Source organism: Grus americana, chromosome 1, assembly GCF_028858705.1.
Source record: "Grus americana isolate bGruAme1 chromosome 1, bGruAme1.mat, whole genome shotgun sequence".
Taxonomy (NCBI): Eukaryota; Metazoa; Chordata; class Aves; order Gruiformes; family Gruidae; genus Grus; species Grus americana.
This window is the reverse complement of record NC_072852.1, coordinates 161,170,122-161,188,073: the sequence shown is the minus strand read 5'-3', so window position 1 is coordinate 161,188,073 and position 17,952 is coordinate 161,170,122. Positions and strand designations below refer to the sequence as shown.

The following is a 17,952-nucleotide window of genomic DNA, read 5'->3' as shown; positions in this document are numbered from 1 at the left end:
ACATGGGGGAAGCTTCTACAGCTTCTCACAGAAGCCACCCCTATAGGCCCCCCCACCCCCTCAAAACCTTGCCACACAAACCCAGTACAGGGTCTTTTGAAGTTGAGGGTTTTTTATATGAATTGCATATTGGATGAGTTCTTGTCTTTGAAATGAGTTTTGTGTGCTGCTGACAAATTCTTTTAAAAAGCCCTATTGTATAATGTTCTTCCTTTATGCTTTCCTTTTAAGTATGCATTAAAATAAAATGTGAGACATGAAAATTCCAACTCTTACTCTCTTTTATAGATTTCTTACATGATCTCAGCATGGGCCAGAATGTGTAAAATTCTTGGAAAGGAATTTCAGCAGTACCTTCCGGTTGTCATGGGACCTTTAATGAAGACTGCATCCATTAAACCTGAAGTAGCTCTTTTAGACAGTAGGTTTAAGATAATGTTTTGCTTGAAAAAAATACTGAAATAAGTTACTTTGTAGCATTTTCAGATTCTTTTTTTTTCCCCCTCCTCTGTATAACAGCACAAGATATGGAGAATATGAGTGATGATGATGGTTGGGAATTTGTAAACCTAGGAGATCAGCAAAGTTTTGGAATTAAAACTGCAGGCCTTGAAGAAAAAGCAACTGCATGCCAGATGCTGGTGAGTAGTAACAGGACAGTTTTGGTGATCTGTGTATTGGTGGACAATTGAGTCTGTGGCCAAAATCTGGAATAAAAATATTCTTTATAGTATCAAATGAAATAGTTCTGCTTTTCTTTAGGTGATAGTGTTAAGTTTGGATTTCAGACACTTTTTGTGTGGTTTACCTGATCAAAAATAGTTTCTTTAGTTTGGAGCTTCAATTTTTAGGATGAACAGATAGTTTTCCTTTGGTAGCATAACTTTTAAGGAATTGGTGATGATAGAGTAGTTCCTTTTTGCAAAAAATGATGTTTCTGAAACAATTGGTTTAAAAAAACACACATGCACTAAGAGTGAGAACTCATGCTGCTGTCAGGGTTTCTTAAAATACCACAATGGTGGGGAGTAGGTAAATGGGGGGTTTAATAAATTACAGAACCTCAAACTTTTACAATCTTTCTTACTGTTAAACAGTTTAAAAATATTAGTAACGGTATTTTCCCTTAAAGGTGGAACTTGCTTTGTGTTTCAGGTTTGCTATGCAAAAGAGCTAAAAGAAGGATTCGTGGAGTACACAGAGCAAGTAGTAAAGCTGATGGTTCCCTTGTTGAAGTTCTATTTCCATGATGATATCCTATTAATGAATTCTACTGTGAAAATCGAAACTTAGTTTGGAAGAATCGAAGTCATGCTTACTGTTTTCCTAAATGAATTGAAAGTGTTAGTGTTAAAATATTCTGTTGCTTTATAGCAGAAATTGTTTCTGCGAACGTTGTTTTACACACTATTTTAGGCAATGTATCCTACTTTTTCCCCTAGTTTCTTTTTAAATAAGCATGTCTATAATGTTAAAAGCAAACTGTAGAGAAAGTGATGTTTGTGCCAGCAAAGTGAAAGAGAACTTGAATAGCTTTTCTGTCATGGCCTGAAACAGGCTTGAAACAACTTTTAAATAGCAAACAGTTTAATTTTCCTATGATCTTAATCTGTATCTAATTAAGAAATCAAATGCACTGGACTGTAATAAAAAAATGAATTTCAGGTAGAAAGCTAAGAACTTCATTATCACAATGGGTGCTTAAATTTGAAGCACTTTATGTTGGCCTTGATTGTTTTATTTCCTTAATAATGCAACGTGTTCGAGTGGCAGCAGCAGAGTCGATGCCCCTCCTTCTTGAATGTGCTAGAGTTCGTGGGCCAGAGTACCTCACACAGATGTGGCACTTCATGTGTGATGCGCTCATCAAAGCCATTGGGACAGAACCAGATTCAGATGTTCTCTCAGAAATAATGCATTCTTTTGCGAAGGTAACTATTGCTTACACATTTTGTGGCGTTACTGTTCGTGGGTTTTTACAGTAAGAAAGGACACGCATTTGATGTTCATTTAAATGGCTGGAAGAAATGCAAGGGTTCCTCTACATGAATTTTGGTTTGACTATAAACATTCTTGTAGCTGATTGAAAGACTTAGCTGTACCTTTTTTGTAAGAACCAAAATATCAAAATATTTACCTAAAATAATTGAGATTTGTTCATTTTAACTGCAGACCACTGAAGTTATGTGCATGAGATGTACAGTGGTACATCTTGTATAAATTGAGCCTTACTTGTATAAATTGAGCATTGCTTACAGTATCAATGTTCTATTAGTATTATTTCTGCTAGTGATCACTTAAAGCAGAGCATGTATTAATATTCTCTGTGTGCTTAGATTTCATTGAGACCGCTTATGTAACTTCAAGGTGAAAACCTGATAATTTTATTTCACTAGTGCATTGAGGTAATGGGAGATGGATGCCTTAACAACGAACACTTTGAAGAACTTGGAGGAATATTGAAAGGAAAACTAGAAGAGCACTTTAAAAATCAAGAATTAAGACAGGGTAAGTTAACACAAATTCCTGTTAATGTGTGATAATGGCTGTTCTTTAAAGCAGAATTCGTAATAATTTCTGAACACAAAAAACCCCTTAGTTCAGATTTCTTTAATTTGCATATTTATGTAAGGTAATTGGGCTTTGTAACAACAGAATCCATGAGTTATATTTGTAAGCTCTGGGAGGATGAAGATGGCATCACTTGCAGAAATACTTTAGTTTAGTCAAAAGTTGACGGACAGATTTACTTGAAGACAGTGCACATGTCTACGTTGTTGTCATTTCTGTGGTGTTTTTTTTTTCGTCTGAAGTCCCTGCAGTTTTCTCAAAGCAATGGTAGTTTCTTATTTCTATGCATTTTTCTTGTCCTTGTGGACAAGCTGGTGTGTTTCTATTTTATGCACTTTTACACATTCTTAAACTGAGCTGTCTCATTATACTTCTTGTTTTTCTGTGAAAGCTCTTTGAAGCTTCTTAAAGACAGAAAATTCCTGTTGCATCTTCAGCTACTGTTCCCTGGTTTTTAAATTTGTTTCTGCATAATTTTTTCCCTTTCATGGGCTTCTTATGCACTTGTAGAAATGTAATGGTTTAATATTTGTTTTTTAATGTAGTGAAAAGACAAGATGAAGACTATGATGAACAAGTTGAAGAGTCATTACAAGATGAAGTAAGTTGGTTTGGGGAATTTTTCCATTCATAAAGCACCAGGATGGAAATAAGTTACGTGGATATGCTATGCTGCTTAGTTAAAGCATAGTATATTCTCAGGATTATTTCTTCCTGGAAGAATGTTCTGTTACTATATTCCTTCAAAACTTCCACTAAGAAATGGATCACACTATGTGCGTGAATTAGAAAATAGGAAGGGTTTCCTTGCCCAGTATGCTGAAGGAAGAAGTTCAGGATATAGCTCTTCATTTTCTTCATCCTCTCAAAAAATTCTTAGATGACTTTAAATAGTCTGCTGTCAAGTGCTGCGTAAGTGACAATCTAAGGCCTAGCCCTGATGACTTGCTTTTCCTTTGTGCCTTATGACCTAGGCAGCTCTTAACCTTGAGCATACCTCTGATACCTAGACCTCTGACGTGTCAGGTCAGAAGCCTGTCTCAAAAAGAATAGACTTAAAAAAGTATCAGAGGAAGACAGCAGGATGAAAAGCTGGCATAATGTGTTTGCTTATGAGAGAATACCAATGTGACTGCTTATCCACAAGATACCGAACTGACTTAGTAGATTGGAGGTGACTGATACAATAGTTCTGTTAAATCTTTATTGGTATGGAGAGAGTAATAAAGAATAATAAGTCACTGCTGCTTATAACATACTCAGTAAATTTAAGAACTAGGGATTTTTTTTGCCAAACAATGCAGGTGTGAAGCTTGTGAAGTTGAATTGTGAAGCTTGTTTACATGAGTTTAACCTGTGTGCAGACTCCAGAATATAACAGATCATGCACCCATATGTAAATAACAGTGCAGTTCTTGAGCCCCTTTCCTTTGGGAACATTAGGTCAGCATTCAAAAGGATAGACTTTTGGCACCTACGTACTGCTTGGGATCAAAACATAACAGAACTCAAGTTCTGAGCTAAGAGCCTTTCCTGATTTTTCACCTTTTCTTACTTGTGATGTTTACTGTTCATTCTTGTAGACAGTGAGTTAGGTGCTTCGTTATCTTTTTTCCTTATGTGTCAACTCTGTGCTGATCATGAGAGAAAATGCTAGCAAGCAGCAGTTTCAGAAAAGCTGAATCCATGCTCTGCAACAGAGTTGAAAGGCATTTTTATAAATGCTTTAATTTATATTTGATGTTGCTGATTTTTTTAAAGACTGCAAGGAAGTCTTGTCTGCGTTATGCTGAAAGTAGGAGTGGGACCGGAATGTCACTTGCCATATGGACAGAATTAACTTATGGTAATGAGTAACATTTGGATAGACACCTTTGGTCCCAGAATACGTTTATGTAGCTCTTACCTCAAGGCAGCAGAAATATAGTTACAGAAGTCATGAAAGATATTCAAACAGTAGTTTCAGTAAGATATCCAGATACAGCCCTAGCTTAGGCAATAACTTAACTGCTGATTTGATAGAGGGAGAAGGCATACACTAAGCAAGTGTTACGCTCTCCCTCTGAGCATCTGCTGTTAGTAAACAGGCAATACCAGGCCAGGTGGACATGGTGGTGTGCTGCAGCAGTTCTCTACCTCTGTTTTCATTTGTGCCTATGGTCCAGAGTTACCGCTTTAATGATGCGTTGACAATGCAGAAGTTGACTAACCAGGAATGGCTTAAATATCCAGTTGTGGGAAGCTGCCTGTTGCATGAGAAATACTTATTAGTTTCTCACTAGGGACCAGAAACTAGCTGTATTCTGTTTTCCCTGTCTGTTAAGTATGAACTGATAAAAGGAACCGTACTGAGTACAAGAGAATTTGCTTTAAAGCAAAGTTAAAGGGTTTTCCCAACACAAGTGTGTCCAGGGAACAATCCTCACTTGCAGATATAACATGAATTGATAGCTGAATCTGAGCCAAGGATCTTTACTTCACCAGCTTGGTGAAAAATGGAGTTAAGTGATAAGAAGAGAGGATTAATATTCCTTATATTTTTGCCACAGTCTTCTGTCACAAAGTCAGTTATCCATTTACTTTTCAATAAAAGCTTGTTAAAGTATCTGTAAGGTACAGAAGAGGAAAAAGGCCTTCTGTCTTCTGTAAAGGAAATCTGTTGAAGCAGTAAATTTGCACAAGACAGTGTTTGTCTTGATTAAATTTTTTCTGTACCTGAAACAAACCTTCAAGTCCTAGGCAACTGAGTACTAGCAATCGACATACATTTTTAAGAAGAGTAAAAAGGAGGACCCTGGGAACTACCAACCAGTCAGTCTCACTCTGTGCCTGGTAAGACCATGGAAGCTCTGCCTGGAAGCTATGTCACGGCAAGCTGACATGGCTTCACAGAGGGCAAATCATACCCAACTAACATGGTGGCTTCTGTGATGGAGTGACTGCATTGGTGGATTAGGAAGAGTGATTGATGTCATCTATCTTGACTTCTGTAAGGCCTTTGACACTGTCCCACCCAACATCCTTGTCACTAAATCGAAGAGTTATGGCTTTGATGGGTGGACTATTTGTTGGATAAGGAATTGGCTGGATGGCCGTGTCCAAAGAGTTGCATTCAGTGGCTCAACATCCAAATGGAGATCAGTAGCAAGGGATGTCCATCTGGCGTCTGTACTAGGACCAGTACTGTTCAATATCTGTATTAACAACATGGACAGTGGGATTGAGTGCACCCTCAGCAAGTTTGCCGATGACACCAAGCTGTGTGGTGTGGTCAACCCACTGGAGGGAAGGGACCTTGACAGGCTTGAGAGGTGGGCCCGCGAGAACCTCATGAAGTTCAACAGGGCCAAGTGCAAGGTCCTGCACGTGGGTCGGCGCAATCCCAAGCACGACTATAGGCTGGGTGAGGAATGGATTGAGAGCAGCCCTGAGGAGAAGGACTTGGGGGTGTTGGTGGATAAGCTCAACATGAGCCAGCAGTGTGCGCTTGCAGCCCAGAAAGCCAACTGTGTCCTGGGCTGCATCAAAAGAAGTGTGACCAGCAGGTCGAGGGAGGTGATCCTGCCCCTCTACTCCGCTCTGGTGAGACCCCACCTGGAGTACTGCGTCCAGCTCTGGGGACCCCAGTACAGGAGAGACATGGAGCTGTTGGAGCGAGTCCAGAGGAGGGCCACGAAGCTGATCAGAGGGCTGGAGCACCTCTCCTGTGAGGACCGGCTGAGAGTGCTGGGGTTGTTCAGCCTGGAGAAGAGAAGGCTCCGGGGAGACTTCATTGTAGCCTTTGAGTATATAATGAGGGCTTACATGAAAGATGGAGAGAGCCTGTAGTGACAGGACAAGGGGCAACAGTTTTAAACTAAAAAAGGGTAGGTTTAGATTGAACATAAGGAAGAAGTTCTTCCCTGTGAGGGTGGTGAGGCATTGGAACAGGTTGCCCAGAGAAGCTGTGGATGCCCCCTCCCTGGCAGTGTTCAAGGCCAGGTTGGATGGGGCTTTGGGCAACATGGTCTAGTGGAGGGTGTCCCTGCCCATGGCAGGGGGGTTGGAACTAGATGGTCTTTGAGGTCCCTTCCAACCCAAACCATTCCATGATTCTGTGATTAGACCAAGAGTTGAAAAATAGTGGACTCTAAAAGATTTGTTTTAAACCAAATCATCAAACTACTTTATTCCGTTACTTTAGAGACCTTAGCATTTCATGTGACTTCCAGTATTTTAAAGATCATTTGTCTTCATGTGAATTGTATCCTCTTCCTATCAGGATGACAGTGACGTTTATATTTTGACTAAAGTATCGGACATTTTGCACTCAATATTCAGCAGTTACAAGGAGAAGGTACTGCCGTGGTTTGAAAGGCTACTTCCACTAATTGTCAACCTAATTGTAAGTACTTTGCTTTCTTTTAATTTGACTTTGATTTTTTTTTTTTTGTGATGTGTTAATAGACCTTAGACAACTTAGCAAATAGAATGTAGTAATTATTGTTTTACAAAATAGAGTTGAAGGTTTATTCCGGATCAAGTATGAAGTTGTTACCCTATGTTTTTTGAACAGTTGCACTGCTGTGCTACTTCTAATTTCTGTGTTGCAAGACCCGGGATCATTGACACAAACTATTTTGAGAAGTTTAATTTGCCCGTGAGTGTCTGACACTCTCTAAAACGGATTTTAAGAGGAGGGCCAAAAAAGTGTTGCAGACAAGTGGGGAAAATTGAGACTGAAATAGGTAATGGAGTGTGAAATAGAGGTAAAGGATTTAGCCTAAAATCATTATTCTTTTAATTAGCTCAGGTATTCACCTGGATTCTGTTTTGTTTATGGTATTGCTGCAAGTATCACTACAGAAAATCATGGGTTTGTAGGATTAAATTTGATCCAGGCAGATTTTAACAAAACTACTAGACCACTGTTGCTATGATTGTGCTGTTGATATAATCATTGACTGTAAAACAATTACCAAATTTAAGGTGGCTTAAACATTACCTGGTTTTGATGCAGTGTCCACATAGGCCATGGCCAGACAGGCAGTGGGGGCTCTGCATTTTTGACGATATTGTAGAGCACTGCAGCCCTTCCTCGTTCAAGTACGCCGAGTACTTCCTGAGGCCAATGCTACAGTCGGTATGTGACAACAGCCCAGAGGTCAGGCAAGCAGCCGCCTACGGCGTTGGAGTTATGGCACAATTTGGTGGGGACAGCTATCGTCCTTTTTGCACAGGTACGTACGTGCATCTGATAAAACCATTTGAATGTGTAATTTGGAGGGGAGGTATTAAAAATTGCTTGCCTTTTGGTTAATGAGGCCTTTTCCCTTTGGCAGTGAAACAGATTGCCAGTATAACCTGTGTGGCAGACGGATGATGATGAGTGAAGTACCCAAATTCCTTGGGCTTTTAGTGGTGTTCTGCTTAGTAGCATTTCTGTGGCAGCACTTGCTGCTTAGCAAACTTGATTTTAAAAAAAATATGATGTGACATGCAAATGTTCATTTCATAAAAAATAGCTTTCTGGTACACACCTGTCTCATAGTTGCTTTTTATTAAGACTAATGTGGTTACATATTAATGCAAAACCCTTTAGGTGTCAGGAAAAATTATACAAGTGACCTCTATCAAGGAGTAGCCTAGAATACAACTACTGTGGCACTCTGCTTTCCTGTAATATAAAAAGGAGGAGCCTGATTTCTGTGACTAAGAAATGAAATGGGTATGATAATGCCTGTCAGAAACACTTTGCTTTCTTTCTGAACGTCTCGTAAAACTTCAAATTCATCCTGAATTTAAAGAAATTATTGTCTGCTGGCCATCTTACCAGTCAACGTTAATTTTGCACACTAAATAGCATCTTTTATCAGAGTGGTTGTTTTTTTCCTTTTTAAAGAAAATACTTAGTCAGCTGTTCCAAGTATGTATGTCACATGAATCTTAAATGAAAGGTGAATTAAATGATTTAAGAAAATCATGTGATAGGGATAAATTAGAGCTTTAACACACGTCTTACCTACATCAATAGACATAATTTTCACTGTTAATGCAAATATAACTGTCACATGGTGACAATCAAAATGAGGTGTATGTCTTTAAAAAAAACCCAACCAACCAAACAAAAAACCCAAACAAACCAGGGACGGAAACCTTGCAGTGAAACATTAAAATTTAAAATTGTCTAGAAAAATACTTCCTAAAAGGTTCTTGGTTTTGGTGAACTTTTCCATAAGGTTTTTATGTCTTGTAGGTCTCCTCAGACTAGAGGAGTAAAGGCTGAGGTCAAGACAGTCCTGATTTTGGAGTCTGGGGAGTTTTTAGTATCTATTGAAGTTTAATTTTCTTTTTCATTCATTAGACTTTACCGTGGCCCACTTAAACTTTGTAACAACTTTGATCATTTTCTTTGTATTTGGACAAATAATCCTTGATTAAACCCAGACTTCTCCTTTAGCTGGATGTATTTTAAAGTCTTCTGTGTGTACATGAAAGAACTTTGTGATTTATTGTAATAGATGATGTGCTGTGATTAGAAACAAAGTAAATCCATGACATGAGATGCTTTTTTACCCCATAGGTTTTACTATCTTCTCTGAAAACACAATGTTTGTGAGCTTTTATTTATAATTGAATTTCTTTACTGATTAATATATAGCACTGGCATATTGTTCTATTGCAAGTTTGTGGCAGTATGTAAAGACCCGAGACTATTCAGAAAAAGCAGATGTATTAACATGAGCATTTTTGGCAGTCAGTTGAAAAAATACAGGAATATAGGGAGAACTAGTAAATGGCACAAGAGCTGTGTTCTGATGAAGTAAAGAGAATTAAAAATAGAGTTAGTAAAGAGCAAAGAAATAAGATTGAAGGCAAAACTACAATAAATCCAGTAACTTTCTAAATGAGGTTTCAAGTTTACAATTTATGTGACTGTCAACCTTGCTTCTATTTCTTAAGTTGGTGGAAGGATATAAGCAGCTATTCTCGGTGAATATTGTATTAATCAACTGCATGTGTTTCTTCCGAAGTTGTATCAGTGGCCTCAACTATTGGCAATACGAGATGTCAGAGCAGTCAGTCCTTGGGAAAAAACCCTATTATTATAGAAGATGGCCTTTTATAGTTAAAAGGGTTTTTTAGGGATTATCTACCACAACATGTCTATGAGAATAGATCTGTTTTCTAGACCAGAAGACAACTTGTCTGCTAAGCTGTAGGGAGGAGACTATGCTGATTCATTTTGATGCCCTCCTAATCTTACGGCTGCAGGGACACACATACCTACAGAGTCATCTGTTAGCATTAAGGGCTATGAGGAGACACAGATGAGATTTAGCTTCAGCTGGCAGAAAAACCTGAGGTATAAAATACAGACTCAGTTTGCCCGGACACTGTAGACTTCTATGAAACAAATTCTGCTTTGCAGAGAAGTCCAGCGTCATTATCCTGCATTCAGTACACAGACTAGTGGGTCTGACCACCAACGTTTATCAGCCTCATAAAAGTATCCTCATCTAGCTTAGGGTTAATCATATTTTTCCATAGCTGCTAAATTCTTAAAAAATCTAACTCAGTGAAGTTAATATAGCAAGTGTCACTGTGTATTCCTTAACTGCAAAGCTGATACTTATCAAAATGAAGTAATGTGAGATCTCACTCTTCCTCAGCAATTGGAGTTATTTTGAAGTGTGCTTTCTGCACAATTCCACAACCTGTTTTCTGTGCTGATAATTTCACAGCTTTAGCGTTTTATTTTTAGCAGAACACAAGGACAATTGTTCCTGCCTGCATGTGGATTGCTCTGAAGTCTGCATGGATGCTACTAACTAAAAATGTGACATTAATGTTCATCTAGAAGTGTGGATGTGGTTACCCACATGACTATTTAAAAAAATATAATTGCTCTTAACCTAACAAGAAAATTGGCATTTTTGATTTTTATGACCTAAGCCATGCCAAGTGGCTTCACCAGATGAGATTACTCCTATGAGCTTCTCAGAGTGCACCTTTTTAGTGGTGGGAGGTGTGTATGTGTACGCACATATATATTTATATATATGTGCGCACAAGCAATAGATGTCCAGCAGGCATACACTGTAGACATGCACTACAGTCCAAATTAATGTGAATGTCACCTGTATCGGTGCTTTTCAGCATTCCCTGTTTATAGAACCTGTTAGATCAAAAAGATAATGCTTGTTATCTACATATTTACTATAAATTACAATGTCTTGCATATTGTAGATTGCATAACTCCAATTGACAGACACAGGAATAATTTTATAAACTTAGAAAGCAAATCCAAACTTTTGCGGTAGCTGTTTTCTTGTGTTTCCTTGCATAGCTTTATCTGTATGGTTTTCAGATGATGATTGTTGAGCAGGGAAGAACCTGGAAGTAGTGGGACATTAGGATGACTGGATTTTGGTGCCTGGGCCACAAAACAATCCCATTTTTAATACATGCAGTAGTCCTATGTAGAATTTGTGATGTTAATAAAATAAAATTTGATTGTGCGTTAAACTTAATTCTTGTGTTGTTTAACAATTAGAGGCCCTTCCATTGCTGGTGAGAGTCATTCAGTCACCAGATGCCAAAACCAAAGAGAATGTCAATGCAACAGAGAACTGCATTTCAGCTGTAGGAAAGATAATGAAGTTCAAGCCCGACTGTGTAAATGTTGAAGAAGTCCTGCCACATTGGTTATCATGGCTTCCGCTTCATGAAGATAAAGAAGAAGCTGTTCATACTTTCAATTATCTGTGTGACTTAATTGAGAGGTAAGGCAAAGTCTTGATGTCAATGCAGGAAGTAAGCCTGTTTGCAGGTTCTTTCCTTGCATTCATTTTCCAAAATGGAGAAACTGCCAGGTTAATCTGCATATGCTTTAGAGAAGATAATTTGGATTGTCAGAACTGAGCCTGCCATGATGTTTTTGCTGGGGTTTTTTAAACAGTCAGTGTTCTCATCCTAACTAATGTCTGTATGGCTTGAAAAAAATCCTGGCTGCTTTATATGTATGTGATGGGAAACTGGGATTAGCTGGGAACTTCTACAGAAAATTTCAGGAAAATTTTTGATACTCTGCTTACATATCAGCATTAATAACTGATTAGGTCTTTTTACTTAAAAGCAGCATGCATGCCCTTGCAGCCTTGTTTTCATAACCTTTTAAAGTAGCTTTGCACCTTTTTGCTTTCCACAAGCTTGAGTATCAACAAAACGAAGTGTGAGGGAGAGAAGTAATACAGATAAATTCATGGTACAGTGCTATCTCCCTTAATAAGTTTGTAATAATAATTCTGTTATTATTGAAAGCATCTTGTCCCACAGCTTGTTCTTTAGATTTGTGTTCCTTCCCATAGGTCAATGGAGGAAAAAAAAAGACAATTCTTCTAGCGTGGGTGCAAGTTGCGCTTCATAACTGAGTGAAAGAATGTCAGCTTCTGAAAAATTATGTAGTAGCCATGTTATTGCTGACACTGTATTGTATCTTTGTAGAAAAATAGAGAGGAAATAACTTAGATTTCTTACGGTCTTTTCTACTATGTGAAAACCTTGTATCTCTTAGTGCTTTATTAAGGCAAGGTCTCAAAATGGGTGGTGGCAACCGAGGTCCCAAGACTGATAATAATACAGTTGTGTAGAGACCCCGTGATAATACTGACATGTATGCATACACACACGTGTATAGAAATCAGGAGTTGCAGTACTGGCATGCTTTTGTACCCAGCTCCATGCAGGTGGCTCAGCCTTGCTATGTGCTTCTCTGGAGCTCTGTCAGTCCTACACTTGCAGCCTCTGCGTTCCAGCAGTGGTGAGTGGCAGGGCTGGAAGTAGATCGCGTTTTCCACCCAGATCCCTGGTTGCTAGTACTCCTCTACTCCAACACTTGGCTGGGAAAGAGGGAGCAGAACTGCTTAGTTGCTGTGTCAGTGAGAGTGCTGCCGAGAGCTGAAGTCACTGGCGCTCCTGACGCCAATAACACAACCTCCTCCCCCTTGCAGCGCTGAGAGAGAGAGAGAGGAATGAGCCTTTCTAGGCTGGGTATTTCTGTCACACTATTTACAGTTCCATCTGCATGGAATTTAGCCGTTCTGTAAAGTTCAGAACTTCTTCCTGATAGTGTAGGCTGATTAAAGAATCAGCTGCTTAAATATTAACAGGAGAGGGAACATTCTGTCTGCAGGCAACAAAGCTATGCATACTTATTCAGCTGAGTGAAACTTAGATGTAAATAAGCAGCTTTAGAATAAGGTATTTCAAAATCACTCAACTTACATGTAAAATGCTTGCATTAATTTTTTTTACTTAAACGTGAATTTATTTGTAATATGTATTTTGATTGTAACAGCAACAACCCAGTTGTCCTCGGTCCCAACAACTCCAACCTTCCCAGAATATTTGGTATAATTGCGGATGGTGAAATTCATGAAGCTATTAAACACGAAGATCCATGTACCAAGCGGTTGGCTAATGTTGTTCGCCAAGTGCAGGTAAATAAATGCTTGCTTAGATATAAAGGGAACATTTAGAATCTACTTTCAGAAGTAACCAAACTGTTAAACCAGTTTTGAGAGGCTTGTCTCCTTAGAGCATAATGCTTCAACCAGTGATCTTGGAGATCCTTGGATATTCCTTGAACCATTAATGATAAAACTTCGTAATGCTTGCACTTGAATAAAGTCTGTCTCTTGATAAACTTCAGAAGCTTATTAATTAAAAAAAAATTATATGCAGCTAGAGGCTTAACATGCTAGCCAGTATTAGGTGTTTGTGGGTTTGTTTGGGTTTTTTTCTGAGCCAGAAATTAAAATCTGGAGAGAAATCTACCTATCTTTGTATCAGTAAACTGTACTGCAGGATTTGTAAGGGTCCCCAGCACCCTATGGTGACTTACTAATACTGCAGAGGCTTGGGATCTTTGCTAGAGAATGAGTGCAAGCCAAAAGTAATTTACAGCTGCCCTCTTTAATCCAGTGCAAATGTTCGCTTCCTTTATGCCATAATGAGTACTTACGGTGCCGGGTGATGAGGATGCCCAAGTATTTAAGCTGCACCTCTCTACAGTGTTGTAGGTGATGGTGCTCATAGGGCAGATCTGGTCCGGGGCCAAATGTTATCAAGTGGACGTACTTGACAGCCGCAGCACCTGATGATAGAAAGTAGTGTGCCTGGCAAGCACAGAGCTTATAGAAATGTGTAGAGGATTTGGAGCAGTAGCTGCTCATTATTGTCCATTCTACCTGGCATGCTTTGGCAAAACTCAGGTCCAAGAATTTTAGGAATACTTGATTTTGTAAAGGATTCGCTTGCATGAGTGTATCAGCCTGTGAGATCCGTTATGTCTGGTAGAAAATTACTTGTTAAAACTCTGAAGGCATAAAAAGAATGAAAACAAGCAAAGTTTCAAAGTGAAAGTGATATAAGTGGCTGCTCTATTTTCTGGCTGAGAGATAGGAATCCTTGCTGTTAATACTTAAAGTCTAGGTGTGGAACATTATATTAAGGTATGCTAACACATTTGTTCAGTGTACCTTAAATGCTCAAGGTTAATTGATTATAGTTTTTAACAATACAATGGCACATACATGTATAGATGAGTTGTGTCTAGCAAAGTTGGAATGATAGGAACATTAAGATGGAAAGACTTTTGCATTGGTTAAATGATTTATCTTCAGACTGTGGGGAAAAAAATCTTTTTAAAAATGTAGTTTGAGCTTACTGTTACCAATTGTTACCAATTCTGTCTCTCTTCACGCATAATACTTTGACTCTAGTAAAGCACTGTAAATGTTTCATACCTTGGTAGGAACTTCAAAGGCTATGTAGTTGCTAACAGTCTGCCTGCTGCTGCTTCCCAGTTTCCAGGAGAAAGACTTTTTTTATTTAATGATGTCAGTAAGCTGTTCCACTGCCAGCATCTGACATGAGTAACATTATGGTCATAGTTGGAATTAAACATCAACTTTTTTCTTCATGCTTTGGTATTCTCAGGCCAGCACTGTTTCAGTGTAGAGTATCAATTTAAATCTGTGTCAGAACTGCTAGAAGAGCACATCTAATTCTGCAAAGTACATTGAGAGTCTAAAATGCCTAATATTATTTAAACTAAAAAAAAAAATCCAACCTCAACTGGAGGACTTTGTTTTCAAATTCTTTCAAATTCTGTGAATCCATTTTTATTTGGGTTGGGTTTTTTTAAGAGTGTGAGAAAAAAGGGCATAGTAATAGAGTGGAATACCAAATACAAATGAAAACAATTATTTTTAATTTACTTTGTTTTTTGTGATATCAGTATACTCAATCTAAAGACCTACAGCCAGTCACCTGCAATTTTTTTTTTCCTGTCAATGTCCTCCTAAAGAAAGCAGGGTTCCAGTTGCTTCCAGCCTCTATTGATAAGTGAATAAATACTCCCAACCTTTTTTAATTTTCAACATTTTCTGGTGCCATTAGAACCAGTCCCTACTGATGGTGACTTTAAAAGCTAGTCTCAGCCGAGGGCTGTGGTAACACAGGTGACATATACTGAGGGGAAGGAAAGTGTGGGTTTGTGTTTACTCAGATGCTGTGTATATTCTCTTCTCTCTGGGAGGTAATTTACCTTTCCTTTCACTAAAGAGTAGTGCCATGCGTAAGCAGCAGAATTTTCCATGTACCCATGTAGTGTAGCATGTCATGCTGAAATCACAGTGCTCCCCTCCTCTGGAGGCGTTAGTGGTGCTTCAGTGCCCAAAAGAGACTCTAGCATTTAGGCATGGTTCAGTTTTGCCTGAACATTGATCTTTTAACTTCAGAGCAAAACGGAGCACGTGGTTAGGCTGTGATTAACTTGAGAGAGTCGATTGTCACTTGACCCACTTAGTTATAGGGAGTTCCCAGGAGTTTCAAATCAATTACACTGGTGCTGTTTAACCAGAGCTTGCCTCCGTTGAGCATTTTAGAACATCTGTAGTTGAACCTACATAGGACTGCGTATAACTGAAAGTTTCAGTCTGTTCTCTTTGGCATATGTATCACAGGAATAAGCCTGGTGAATGTTGAGCTTTCTTAACCTATGGAAGTTTAGCGTGTGCCTTAGAAGCTTGTCAAACTGCATAAAGACAACTTTTCATTTGTTTTCTAGACATCTGGAGGACTGTGGACAGAATGCATATCACAGCTCAATGCAGATCAACAGGCAGCCATACAGGAGCTCCTGAACTCTGCTTGAAGGGCCTTAATTATCATCTGCAAGAAAACTAACTCCAAATAAACGTTTACCCTATTGTTTAGGTTTCTTTTGTTTCTTTTTTGAGTAAAACCAGAACTGTAGTGCGTGTAGGCCATTCTTCTGCAACCTACAGGCAGTGGCAGCAGGAAGAAGCATTCTTTCAGAACGGTGTTTAAATCGGTTTCTGTCCCACAACACGGAAGAAGTTTCCTGTAAACCCTACAATAGCACTGAAGAGTATTTTTCTAACGGTATAAGCCATCCATACGATGGTGAAAGGGAAACAAGTTGAATTTTCTCATTAGACATAATGAATTAAGAAACAGCTTTAAGACCTTGTATTCAGCAGTAGATGTACGTTATAACAGATAAACGTTTCTCTACATCTAGTGTTAATTGTATTAATTGGAGTGTGAGTCTTTGTAGGGTAGAAAGTGTCCTTCTGCCCAACAAATTAGTAGATCAAAAGATGAAAAACTGAAGACAAACATCGAGCATGAAGACCTCATTGATCGCACTTTCCGATTCCCAAAACCAACTTGTACAGTGACTCAATGAGGAAAGCTGTTCAGCTTCCAGCCCTTGAATGTGAAGTCTCTTTGGCATGTCTGACAGTATCTCATTCACTCCTCAATAAATGACATTGAAACACAAGAAGCTTGTGTAGAAGTTCAGTGATGTGTGGTTCTTTTCATTTCCTCTTGTGAAAAGATGCAAGTGACAAACTATACAGGTCATGATTTTATATTTGAAACTTTGTATATTGTTGCCTATTACAGATTTTATGCATTTTTGTTTCTTGACTTTTTAACAAATTTTTCACCTGAGTGTGCAGAATGGAAACTCAACGGCATTCCTTTTATGACGGTAAACTTAGCGTATCTTAACTTAAAAATGTTTTCCATGTTCAGATGCAATTGCATTTCATAACTTATAAAATGTAGTGCTGTTCCAGCTGCGAATGTGCAATGTGACGTGGCAGCCAGCGATACTGTTGTAGCAGCATGTCTTTTGTTTAAAACAACCAGTTAATAGCCTGACCTGAAGGAATCAAAAAAACTTTTCAGGTCTTTTTGGTACTGCCAGAGCAATACATCATTTACCAGCAAACATAGGCATAGAGTATCTGGTTTCTAACAGAGGTGAGTGAAGCTTTTGCATTCGGTTACTTTGAAGATGTTAGTATATGCATTGATGTTTAAAAACTTCAATTGTCTACTGAAGTGTTCAAATCAATATCAGTAGTCTCTTAAAACATACAAATCTTTTCAAAGAGGGTGTAAGTTTTCTTTATAACAAGAAAAGGTAGAACTTTACATGTAATAAATTCCTCTTTTACTAAAGAATAAACTTAGTTTTGCCTTTTAAGTGTTTCAGAAAAAAACCAACACAGAATGATGTGTAGCAACAACTGCCTAGGACCATTATTATCCAGACATTTGTGACACAAAATGCCTTAAGCATATGGGTTGACACTGTAGTTTGTTTAGCGGGAGCTGCAGCGGTGTAACAAAGTATCTACTGCTCCAGTTTCCACTGTGTTAAATACTGTTGATCTTGTATTTGCAGAAATTCAAGCATTTATACATCTGGAAAATGAACTGTCAAGGATTAGGTACCAGTACTGTGAGAGTAGTGGTAAGTCAGGTCAGTTATCTCAAGCACGAATCCTGACTACAGAACCTGGGCGATATCATACCTTTCATCTTTGTTGTTAGTGGTGTTTTGTTTTGTTTTTAAGTATTCTTAATTTTTCCTCAGTTTAAAACATTTAAGTTTTTCCCTGCAGCTTGCTTTTTGTACTTTTTCCTCAAAGCTTCAGGCTTAGAATTTTTTTCCCTTTTCCCTTCTTTGGACTACCGCTATGTGGAGAAAATAGTAGCTTGTTTGGCATTTCCCTGAAAAGCATCAACTTTGGCTCTCTATAATGTAAGAGAGCAGCATTCAAGTTGCTCTCCTAACGGACCAACTTTAATCTCCTTTTCTTCCTTTCAGTCAAAGTAAATGAGAACAAATAGAACCAGGAGATGGGGTTGCTCTGTGTGCCAGAGCCAGCATGCAGCAACTTGGTGCAGTTGCTTCTACCTTGTTAACAATCATTTTATTAAAAAAAGGGCACTGAGTGAGTCAGTGTGCCAGCTTGAAGGTAGGTCAGTTCCAGGCCGTACCTGGAGGTCTCC

At 38.6% G+C, this 17,952-nt stretch overlaps 1 protein-coding gene across 1 annotated transcript in view; it reads left to right on the top strand.

Moving 5' to 3' along the window:
* IPO5 (importin 5) overlaps positions 1-16,426 on the top strand; it is a 46,867-nt gene extending 30,441 nt beyond the window's left edge. Inside the window, exons 16-26 of the mRNA XM_054840332.1 lie at positions 289-421; positions 520-641; positions 1,156-1,252; positions 1,759-1,931; positions 2,397-2,508; positions 3,117-3,172; positions 6,833-6,955; positions 7,571-7,790; positions 11,108-11,336; positions 12,911-13,052; positions 15,686-16,426. Coding sequence (XP_054696307.1) covers positions 289-421; positions 520-641; positions 1,156-1,252; positions 1,759-1,931; positions 2,397-2,508; positions 3,117-3,172; positions 6,833-6,955; positions 7,571-7,790; positions 11,108-11,336; positions 12,911-13,052; positions 15,686-15,772 — 1,494 coding nt within the window. The 3' untranslated portion in view covers positions 15,773-16,426. The remainder of the gene's footprint in view (positions 1-288; positions 422-519; positions 642-1,155; positions 1,253-1,758; positions 1,932-2,396; positions 2,509-3,116; positions 3,173-6,832; positions 6,956-7,570; positions 7,791-11,107; positions 11,337-12,910; positions 13,053-15,685) is intronic.
* Positions 16,427-17,952: the final 1,526 nt, after the last annotated feature.